Source organism: Gopherus flavomarginatus, chromosome 1 (genome assembly GCF_025201925.1).
Source record: "Gopherus flavomarginatus isolate rGopFla2 chromosome 1, rGopFla2.mat.asm, whole genome shotgun sequence".
Taxonomy (NCBI): Eukaryota; Metazoa; Chordata; order Testudines; family Testudinidae; genus Gopherus; species Gopherus flavomarginatus.
The window spans coordinates 137,403,056-137,415,321 of NC_066617.1; the positions used below are offsets into that span (position 1 = coordinate 137,403,056).

Here is a 12,266-nt window from a genome sequence, read left to right on the forward strand (position 1 = left end):
GCCGTCCTTGTCATCATCCCGTGAGTGCTTCTGGCTGGCCTCAGGTGAAGTCGGCCGGGGGCGCCTGGGTAAAAATAGGAATGACTCCCAGTTATTCCTGGCAGATGTACAGAACGGCTGGTAACCGTCCTCATCATAGCAACGGGGGGCTGAGCTCCATCAGCCCCCCCCTTTCATGTCTAAAGAAAAGATTCTGTACTGCCTGGACTATCACAGCAGCGGGATGCTGGGCTCCTCTCCCCACCCCCACCGTTTAATGTCCTGCCTGGACTATCATAGCAGCTGGAGGCTGCCTTCCCCTCATTTTATCTCACTAAAAAGTCAGTGTTTCTTATTCCTGCATTCTTTATTACTTCATCACACAAATGGGGGGACCCTGCAACAGTAGCCCAGAAGTGTTGGGGGAGGAGGGAAGCAACGGGTGGGGTTATTGCAGGGGCACCCCCTAGAATGGCATGCAGCTCATCATTTCTGCGGGATCTGACATGGAGCAGCTGTGCTCTCTGGTACACTGGCTCTCTAGTACACTTGCCCCATATTCTAGGCAGGACGGACCCTATTTTTAGATAAACAATAAAGGAGGGAATTACCCAGGGGTTCATTCCCATTTTTGTCTTTGCGCCCCCAGCCGACCTCAGCGAAGGTCAGCCAGGAGCACCCATGACAGCAGCAGACAGTACAGAACGACTGATAACCATCATCTCATCGCCAGTTTACAATGGCACAGCAGACAGTACAGAAAGACTGGTAACCATCTGTGATACCTTTCAAAGGCAAATGAATGCTGCTGTGTAGCGCTGCAGTACCGCCTCTGTCAGCGGCATCCAGTACACATACGGTGACAATGACAAAAGGCAAAACGGGCTCCATGCTATGGCGTCTGCCAGGGCAATCCAGGGAAAAAGGGCGCGAAATGATTGTCTGCCTTTGCTTTCACGGAGGAAGGAATGAGTGACGACATTTACCCAGAATCACCCGTGACACTGTTTTTGCACCATCATGCATTGGGATCTCAACCCAGAATTCCAATGGGCGTGGGAGACTGCGGGAACTATAGGATAGCTACGGGATAGCTACCCACAGTGCAACGCTCCAGAAATCGACACTAGCCTCGGTACATGGACGCACACCGCCGAATTATTGTGCTTTGTGTGGCCGCATGCACTCGACTTTATACAATCTGTTTTACAAAACCGGTTTATGTAAAATCGGAATAATCCTGTAGTGTAGACGTACCCTTAGACTATTGCAATTCACTCTACTCAGGGCTGAATGAAAATGTCTAAGTTGATGCAGCATGCTGCAAAAGCAACAAAGCCCAAGGCAAACATGACAGCTGTGTTTTGAGAAATCCAACACTATCGTGCACTTCAGAACAGACTGCAATATCCTATCCCTAATCTAAAATGCCCCTAACAGATTAGGACCTGCATAATTTAGACTGTTTTTCCACACAGGGACAATGCCATTGAAGGTTTAGACTCTCTTGCGACGCTGGCTACAAAAGTGCCATGTGAACGTTTGTTCTCAGTTTCAGGTGATATTGTAAATAAGAAGCAAGCAGCAGTATCTCCCCTAAATGTAAACAAACTTATTTGTATTAGCGATTGCTGAGCAAGAAGTAGGACTGAGTGGACTTGTAGGCTCTAAAGTGTTACACTGCTTTGTTTTTGAGTAACAAAAAAATTCTACATTTGTAAATTGCACTTACACGATAAAGAGACTGCACTACAGTACTTGTAGGAGGTGAACTGAAAAATACTATTTCTTTTTTGGAATTTTTACAGTGCAAAAATAATATAAAGTGAGCACTGTACACTGTATTCTGTGCTGTAATAGAAATCAATATATTTGAAAATGTATAAAAACAATTAAATTTCAATTAGTATTCCATTGTTTAGCAGTGCGATTAATCACAATTTTTAAAATCATGATTAATTTTTTTTAGTTAATCGCGCGAGTTAACTGTGATTAATTGACAGGCCTAAATTAAACAAATCTTAACATATTAGCCTCACCTGTGGGAACAGAAAGTACATATTTCTTCTGGACATTTGTGTCTTCATAATCTTGTCAGTTCTTACATGCCAAAAATCAGTGCCCTATCAATACTTTAGATAGACACTAAAGGGAGTTGTATATCTATTGGGCCCAATCCTGCAAAGTGCTGACTTCCTCACTTCCCAATTACTCAAGTGGGAGGGAGGGCACTTAGAACATTATAGGGAGGGGCAGCACCCCTTTGCTGGATTAAGCACAGTGGGAATGCACCTCTACCACTCCTTATCACTCCTGTCCAGTATTTACTCAGTTTACCATCCAAAACAAGATTGTGCTACTTCGGGCAAGCTGAACAAACACTTCATAAATCAAATGTGTCTGGTTCCTGCATGGTATGTGTTACCTGTGCCAGATAAAATGCAATTGTGCTTTGATGGATTTAAATGAAGTAATTCCACTTTCTCCAAAAAAGTATCAAGTGAATTGAGTGGTGTCTGGATTATTTCTTAAATAAACCAACGTGCTGTAATACTATTTTTTTCCCTCAGAAAGAGTGTTAGATGTTTTGTATGGGACATAATGTTTCTTTAGTTGTGTCCTCTCTGCTTCCACACTCACACTCACGCAGTATGCATTGCCTCGATACTGCCTTTCCCAATCAGTGACTGAGGCACAATGGTACACTGAGTTCTTTATAGTCCATTTACCTTGACATTTTGATAATCATCTTTGGCAATAACAATTGATGGGTTTATAGATGCATGCTCTTGTATATATTTAGTTACATTATAGTCACTAGAAGAACGTACCTTATGGCAGATGTGGCGAACACCTGCCCATTTGATCCTACACTCAGAACAATAATTGAGGCTATCACAACAATAAGATCTGTTTAAAAAAAAACACATAGAACATTAGACTTATGGACTTAAACAGTCGTTGAACACCAAATGAAAAAAGCAAACAAAATCCAAATGATTTTAGTTGAGTTTTGTCAGAACTGTGAGTTAACATGGTGGAGTTTCACATCTGGAAAACTAAGATGAAAATCTGGTTTAGGCCAAGTGAAAACATGTTTGGTAATCACATCAAAATTCCCTATTTCCACTTCAGAAAATGAGCACCCCCATCCCATTCCCTTTCCCCATACACATACTAAAAGAACATTATTAAGGGTGGAAACTCAAGCACTCAAAAGTTATGAAATGCCAAAATTCAAGTTGCCTGTGATACCTTAATTTGACTCCATTGTGCTGTATGCATTATGATGGAGTCTTTAATTACGTGATTACATTCTATTTTTCCCCTGAACTCCTACCTCATTTAGTGCACAGGATGGATGGTGTTCAATGTATTTTGTTTCCTCATTGTTATTCAATGTGTGGCCCATGCCTTATTCACTGCACACTATTTAAACCCTCCTCTTAGGCGCAATTATTATTTCCTCCTCGTGGTCCTTACTATGGCACTGACCATTATAGTTTTGGAATGCTTCACAATTATTAAATTTATTTCCACAACATCCTTGTGAGGAGTGTTATCCCCATTTTACAGATAGAGAACTAAGGTACAAAGAGATTAAGGTCAAAAGTATCTACCTATTTGGGTGCCCAATTTGGCACACCTAGGACCTGATGTTTCATTAGCATTATATCACATGTGATAGACCCAGGCCAGCTGGGTACAGCAGAATAGCAGAAGGCAGATATACTGGCCACTGGATTAACAGTTTTCTGTTCCCTGACTGACCAGAGTAAGGGCTGCTCCAGGCTAATGAGAACACCTGACCCTAATTAACCTGAAAAGAGTCAGGTGAGGCCATTAAGCTAATGTGACCACCTGACTCTAATTAAGGCCCTGCTGATACTATAAAAAGGGCTCACTCCATTCAGGCAGAGGAGAGCCAGGGAGCCAGAGGAGAGGAAGTGTGGCTGAAGTGCTGGTTAATGAAGACACCTTCAAACCATTGGTAAGGGAGCCCTAAGGTAAGGATGAAGAAGGGAGAAGCAGGAGAGTTCTGGGGAAGTGGTCCAGGGAAATGTAGCAACTCTGGCAGTGAAAGGTTGGCTGCCAACAGCTGCTACCATTAGGATCCCTGGGCCAGAACCCGGAGTAGAGAGTGGGCCTGGGTTCCCACCACTACAGGAACATCTCCTGGGATGGGAAGTCAGGCCTCTGTCAGGACAGGAGGCTAAACTGTTCTGAAATAAGCCCCCAGGGACAATAGAGACTGTGGGAGTTCTCTCACCAACCTCCTTGCTGGCCTATGATGAAAAGGGCTCAGTAGACTGTAACCCTGGCCCTAGAGAGAGAAGGGCTACGTGGAGGGTCACAGTGAGCCACTGAGGCTAGCATAAACCGCCTAGAAGTGCAGGACCCACAGGGGCAAGGTCAGAGCTCTGCCACACACACTTAATATGTTCAAAGAATAGCTCTCCCATTGACTTCAGTTGCACTTCTGAGTCCTCAGCGCTTCTGCACATAAGACCCATCAATCTCAAAGCAGGCACTCAGAAACCGAGAAATGCTCAATTAATGAACACACATGAAAAAGTTTGCTTCAAGTGACTTGCTCATGGCAGAATTCAATTGCCTTTATGATGGCAGATCCCTGCCTCATTCACTACTCATCTTCCAACTTTTGCAAGAAATAAGGAAAGGGTCCTACAGTCTCCTATACTACACAGCTCTGCTTCATCCCTAGAGCAGGTCTTTCCTGTGCACTTCCTGTCCTTTTGGGGAGGACACTAGTTGTCAACTTGTCCAGTCTATGCTCTGGCACCAGTTCAAGACATTGAGCCCACCCCACAGGAACCCCAGCCAGCCTCCAGAAGAAGTTCCTGGAGTTTTTCTGGCCAGTCTGCACTGGGTCTCTGTGGGTGTCCTGAGCCTCCCCTTATGGGAGGGCAGACCAGGTCTGCTTTGCATCCACAGGCAGGCCCACAGCTCCTGCATTCAGGCCCTGCAGTGAGAGTGCAGGTAGTCATGCATGGAGCATTTTGGTGCACACCTTCCTCCATCATCTTCAATATGCCAGGCAGCTCTTATCTCCCAAGACCTCGCTGAGCTAACCATCTTTTACTGGGACCTCCTCAGGATCTGGAAGCATCTAGTGTCAGTGGTCAGGTCTGTAGCAGCCACTGTGGAGGAGGCACTCCTTGCAGAACCCCTGCTACACAAACCCATCTCCATGTGCAGGTGAGGGACTCCCCCTTGATACACTGGAAGTTGGAGATTACAGTGCTCAGCCATTGCATGGAGCTGCCCACCCTGCATGTTCCCTGTTGTGTGCTTCAAGAGGAGAGGGCAGCCCTGTCTCCTGCTTCTCTCGTTTTCCTCAAGTGGATCCTGAGGAAGGGTGCTTTCCATCCACTGCTGACCCTCTGGAACTTATCAACCCCTCTGCTCCATAAACGTCCTTGGCCACACCCAACATGCCAACCGTCTGCACAACATCTAGCCGGTCTATCTTATACCATGCCTCATGATCATCTCTCTATGCTCATCCTCCTCAACATCCATTTCTTCACCCCATACTACCAGCGGAGGACAAGTGGCAGGACCTCCTATGAATAGGCCCAGGAGCTGAATAAGGCAGAGGTGCTGTGAAAAAAAACAGTACACAATCATCTAATTAAAGCCTGTCATGATGCATATCCACAAGAGGGACAAATTGAGATTGCACAACCAACCTCTACTCTGGCATTTCCCAACTTTTGAATGTTTGACTTTGGAACTTTAGTGCTCATTGAAGTTGTGGTCTGTGTGTGTATAGTTTCTTAGGTTTTTAAAAAAGCAAACTGAAAACACAAATTCCATCAAGTGGCATCATATTGATACCCATATGGGACATCAGTAGGACTAAAATGTTTAGCTCCACTGCACAGACCTCTGCTACTTTAGCTAGTAAGGTAACTGATAGCGATAGTAAGTAGTAATCCTTTATGTGGACTGACACAGAAGAGAGATGAGACACTTTGCCAGTGGGTTCCATAGATATTTGCCGACAGTAGAGGAATGTTGAGACTCAGGAATCTTGGGTTCAACTCCAGGCTCTAGAGAGGAGCATGTCTAGTGGGTACAGACCTTTCTATCAGTTCCCCACAAACTTGACTCCTCCTTCCCCATCCCCAGCAACCTGTTCCTGTCTCAATTGTTTCTCTTCTTCAGCAATGGTTCCATCTCAGTCCCTGTCTCCTTTCCCACCTCTCATCCTGGCTGTTCAGGAATGTCTCCCCTCTTCCCACTTTTTTTCCTGCCCCACCAATTCCCTGTCAGTCCCAATCTGCCAACCCCAGTCTCCCTACCCGACTAGTCGAAGCCCCCTCTGCTCCCTACAGCTGCCAGTTCCAGTCTTTGCTCACCCTAAATCCCATTCTCTCTCTCAGCCATCCTCTCCAGCCTCCAGTCCCCACTCCCCCGACCATGTCCGAGTCTATTCCCTTCCCCCTTGCCCAGATCTTGTCCTTTTAATATTTGAATATTGCAACTTCCTCCCCCATGCTGCCTGGGCACCAGCATGGGGTGAGCTGAGAGCACTGGGGAGATGGGCTCCCTGCTTTCAGTTCTGGGGCACAGGCAGAGGCACAGGCCCAGACCCAGATCCAGCTTGCACCAGCCCACAGCTGCAAATGTAGGCAAAGTTTTGCTTAGTCTCCTGCAGCCCTGGGCTTGAGCATGCCCAGTGAGGACTGAATCTTGGGGAATTTAACTGCAAAGCTTTAGCAAATCTCTACTGAGCATGTGCAAAATGTTCTTTTTCAAAGATTCATAAGATGGAACCAAATTTGCGTGGATTTTCAATGGAATGGCAAAAGGCCTATCCATCACGCAAAGATCAATATTATATTAAATTTCAAGTTGTTGCTCCAAACTATGGTGGTGCTAGAGCTCAAAGGAAAGGTTTGCATATGTTAAAATTCTGGTACACAATCTATTCTCCTCAACCTCATTTTTGGAAAAGGCTCAAAGCATTTGAGGTGAAATTTTATACAAAAAAAAAAAAGTATTAGCCTGAGGCAGACACCTAGCATGTAAAATTTCAACCCAAATAGTTAATGTTTAGCTAAGTTTTCAGCAACTGCAAGCAGGAGGTTATAATAGGAAGTATTGGGTAACTGTGCCTTTGATATTGGACCAAAAGTCACCCAACTATTTCTTTACTGGGATCTTGAAGACCTCTAGTATGTCAAAAATCAGAAAAAAAAAAACACAACCCCACATGGAATGCATGTAAAACTGCCTTTACTAATAAGATATACAACTAAACAAGTTAAAGCTTGCCTAGATTTGAAAGTACACTAAGTATTACTTGTGTTGGGGTCTAACTAACCCCAGGATCAAACATATTTTTAAGAAGTTAAATGCTTTGCTGGTGTCAGGGTCTAACTGACCCCATGTTTAGACAAAAGAAAGATAGCAACAGTAACAATATAAGAGGCCAGAGACAGGCACAGGGGGTGGGAGGGGAGGGCAATCAGGGGCATACATCCCCCATAATCACTAGGGGACACAGAACTCCTCCAGCCTTAGGGCTGGGGCTGGGAGAAGGGAAAGCAAGCTCCTGCTGGAGCCAGGGGCAGGGGAGGGAGGGAAGGAAAAGTGATCTCTGTTGGGGGGGGGGCACAGAACGTGGCCCCCAAAGGGATCAAAGTTAAATGTCTGTGCACGCCCCTGTAAGAGGCACAAACACAGCAAAATGAAGTAAATAGCCTACTACCTTGAACAAATGGGGCAAATAAGTGACATATGTTCTGAATGTACAATTTCACATTTTGCACATTTTAGAGGTGTTTTTCTGTCTCATTTTCTCAAACAAATGTAACATCTTGCCTGTTTCTTAGGCTTTGGACTGGTACCTAGCACACTAATCACCGTTCCCCTAGAAGCCTGAGGCAGGCTGCAATGTTGCTTCCATGCACAAGTGGTTTCTTCATTTCTATACCCAGGTCCCTGAAAAACATCCATCTCTTAAGGATTTATTAAGCCAGAGGCAAATCAACAAAATCCAAATATATGCATTCAGACATGCAACGCCCAAAATGGTCACAAAAACTACCATCAGCCAGTGTTTTCCTATCCATTTTGCGATGGTTGAGGATACCATCTCATGTGTCCTTTTGTTTTGTTATAAAAATAAATCATACCTGGTTTTGCTTCAGCCCCAGAGGTAGAAGCATCTGAGTGCATATATGATAATAGTAATACCGCTTTCCTCTTTTTGGGTACATAACTCACAAGAGTCATATTTTCCTGGAAACCAAACTGGAGTGATCAGGTTTTGCTAATTGGGAAGGAACTGAGCAGGAATTTCAGGCTTGTTCCTTCTCGTTGTGCCAGCCAAAGTTAGGTTTTTTTGGGCAGCAAGTCCCTTGCAAGTCCAACACTGGTGAAAAAATTGTCCCCTGTTGCCTCTAACCATGTTTCTTGCCAGATTTCTTGCTGCTGCTACATTCTCCTCTCTGCCAGCATATATGCCAGAATTTAAAACATACAAAGCTGTGAAGTCACAGCATAGCCAGAATTTAATGCCAGATCTGGCTGATTTTGAAGGCATATAATGCCTGGAAGGACAGCAACCATGTTAAGTCACCAGCTGTTTGTCAATGGTGACACTCTCATAGGGAACAAAACACCTGGGCAGAATACCAATAAACAAATCCCATAGCTCTGAATGGTTGGAAATTGATGGAGTAACAGTAACACTGAATACAAGTCTTCCATGGTCATTAGACCACCACTCCTCTCATGTTTCTCTGCTAGATCTATAAACACCTGCTAATCTATGCAGTCCCAGGTAAGCACAAAGTTTGTCTTGAGTATTGGCTGCCAAGTACTCCCAAACAACTCAGCCCCATACTTGTTAAAATACTGGAGAATAAGATCTAGCATAGCTTGAGTCAAGAGGAAGTTGCAAGCAGGGGAATAGAATATCCTTGGATGCACAATATGGAATGCATGGTCAATCCTGGAGCACGAGCAGGATGTTTCTGGAGGGAGGATTTGCTGGCATCTGTGCTATCTTTCCCCATTTTTCAGCTTTGTTCTTGGAGAGGTAAAAGTCTGCAGGCAGATCCTGATTTTTACTGCCCAGCAGTATCGCTGGAGTCGCTTTCCTCAGTGATTTCATCGTCCAGTGCTTCCATGCCACCACCCCGTACTGCAACAGCAAGCTCTCAGTCAGTGTCATCGCCATTGGACTGCCTGGTGTCAGAATCATCCATTTCCACTGCGAACATTCTCAGGAGCCCTCCATGAGACCTGGCTCCTCTTGCCCTCTTGTCTGACTCCCAGGAGAAACACACAGCCAATGGAGCTTTCAAACACAGCCACTGCCATTGATGGTAACAGGACATCTGGAACTGCTTCTGTCAACAGCAAGTCTTGCCAACAGTAGCAAGCCTCTTCCCCATCCACAGCATCTGTCAAGTGAGGGCTTGCCAGGAAATGTATCTGACAATTGTGGCTTCCCCAGAAACTCTTCCTAGCATGTCAATTTGACAGCATCATCTTCAAAGAAACTCAAGCTTGCTGGACCTTTGTGATGATACATGAGACAAATGTTACCTGCGGTCTCAGACCCTACACCAAGGTCTTTTGGGGGCATATTTTTTTGAAAAACAAAAACCACTGAAACGATGATAAAAACAATGCTGAAAGATTCATATAATCACATCATAACTGCTGCCTCGAAGTATAAAAAGAACAGTCTGATGCTAGAACACCTGCATAAATAATTTGTGGTCTAATTAACACCAAAACTTTGAGTGACTTGTTTCTACACTAATACCTCAACAGGCATGCAGACAAAATCCATGCTAACAAGTTGTCCTCATTATAATCTGAGACTCGTTGAAGAATGAGGTGGCAACGGTTTGTCTATCATTTAAAAAAATGTACGTGTTTGGAGATCCCCCAAAGACCTTGGAAGTGTAGTACTTTCATCTTCCCCATTGACTAACATAGAGAGGTTGAACTGATCCCATTACCTTTTTTTACACACTTTTTCCCTACTAAAATCCATGATGGATAGAATAATAAAACCAGAGCAGAAAGATTGACTTCAGCCTAGTTTGAGAATACTTAATGTATGTACAGGAACAGGTTTGGCACAAAAAATATTTATATTTTTGGCCACGCTGGGGTCAGATAGATCCCAAAACAGTGGGACGACAGCTGGTGCTACCAAACCTGACTATAATGTACATGCCTTTACTACTATTATACATATACAAACACATACACACACTCATATATGCACATAGTGTGGTGCATTATAAATGATTCATCAGCATTTATATCAATATATATACTACGTAAGTGTAGAGATGATAGCCCTGTGATAAACTGCAGAGCTGTATGATCAACTTATTTATCTCACAGCTTTGAAAACTCTGCCTTCTAGTCCATCCTCCTTAGGGCTTATTGTACTATTTCAAATCCTTCAGCAGCTTCAAACAGCTACGATTTATATCTAAAAATCAGCTTGCTAGGCAAGTATTTCTTATTTATACACATAGGCAGAGCACATAGTAATACCTACAGTCAAGATTCCTTAAGTATTTCCATTCTTAACTCAACAATCTGATTTCTAATTTTCTAATATCTTTACATTTGGTCTACAACTTTCAATGTCTGGTGATTTTGAGCAAACACAATTCACCCATTTTTCAAGTACAAAAAGCAACAAAAATTCTACTTTAACAAAAACTTTGAATTGTTTTTAGCAGCTCTAGTAGTTTATGGTATGAAGTTTATGGTCTGGAGATAGCTCTTAGGCTGGATATATATATTTTTAGTGGTCCAGTGAAAATCTGTCTGTAAGGACTTAAAATAAACAGCCTGTATGCACATATTTGAGTTCTGACTTACAATAATGTGGTTTTTGCTAATATTCGCTCAGTGTTTTATTGGCACGGAACTGGTAGGCTTATATAAATTGACTGTAATTTCACATTCAGTGTGCAGGTGCTCTTTCAAAGCCCTCTCATTCCATAACAAACTTTGAAGGTGCATATGAATATATTCCGTACAGGCCTATTGCTACAGGCAGACAATATGGGATAATAATGCACACACAACACCCTTGAACATATACCTGCCTAATATTTATTTCAAAGCATAAATTCCCAAGCCCCCAGGGAATGAACATTAATTACAAAAATTTATCTGTAGTGACATTTTTGTAATGCAGCAAAAAGATGGCACGTGTCAGCAAAAGGATAGTGTATGACCTTGCAATCCCTCATGTTATCTTCACCTGTGCCCACTATTTATCTTTTACAAAAAGCCTAATTATAAACATTCAGGGTGGGAATTTTCAAAAGCATTGAGTGTTGACCCAACACTGCTCCTGCTGAAGCCAATGACAAACCCATATCCTTTTCTCTTAGGCATGTCTAAGGCTCCTATCATCGTAGTATCTGAGCACCTTATAATTTTGAATGTATTTATATTTAGTGAGGCAGGGAACTCCTATTTTCCCCATTTTGGAGATGGGAAACTAAGGCACAAAGAGATTAATGATTTGACCAATGTCATGCAGGGTGTCAATGGTGAAGCAAAGACCTGAATCTGTACCTCCTAAGTCCCAAGATGGCTCCCTAACAACTAGGCCATCCTTGCTCTCACCTCCCACTAATTTCTACATAGGCAGAGTTAGACCAGCACTAGTTGCTTTGGAAAATTCCACCTCAACAATGAAAACTTCAGGTCTTCCAATACAAGTTTGAAACTATTGTATTTTTAAGTTTTATCAAAAATAAAAATAAAAAATAGTCTCCTCCAGACCTAACATTTTTCTCCCTGTAGTTTTCCTTCCTTCCCCCACCAACTCTCACTTCAGTATTATATTCATCTTACCCCTTTCATGTTGTTCACTCTCCTCCTCTTTCCCCTTTGGCACCCCCAGCTTCTTCTCCCCAACTTCCCACAGGCTTTTGTTCTTTTGAAAATGCTTGTTCATTAACATATTCTATCCAGCATCTCCAAAAACACAAACCAAAGAAAAGATTTGGCAAAACTAAAGTAAAGGAGAGAAAAAAAGAGGAAAACAAAGGAGTTGCTACTCTTCTGAGGGTATCTGCCAATTTTAACTCCTTTCTATAAACAGCACTGAATTCAGAAACAGTGAGCAGATTTAGGATATAAAGTTAATAGTGGCCCTGGCAATGAAAGTCCCTTTTCTTTCATAAGCATCTAAATCCTCACATATATAACATAACAACAAAAAAAGAAAAATGAAAAAAATTAAGGGTGCACATGCA

General features: G+C 43.1%; 1 protein-coding gene across 1 annotated transcript in view; it reads right to left on the reverse strand.

Moving 5' to 3' along the window:
- The window catches only part of LOC127057265 (potassium voltage-gated channel subfamily KQT member 1-like), an 816,867-nt gene that overhangs the window by 719,527 nt on the left and 85,074 nt on the right, over window positions 1–12,266 (reverse strand). Inside the window, 1 exon segment of the mRNA XM_050966175.1 lies at window positions 2,811–2,889. Coding sequence (XP_050822132.1) covers window positions 2,811–2,889 — 79 coding nt within the window.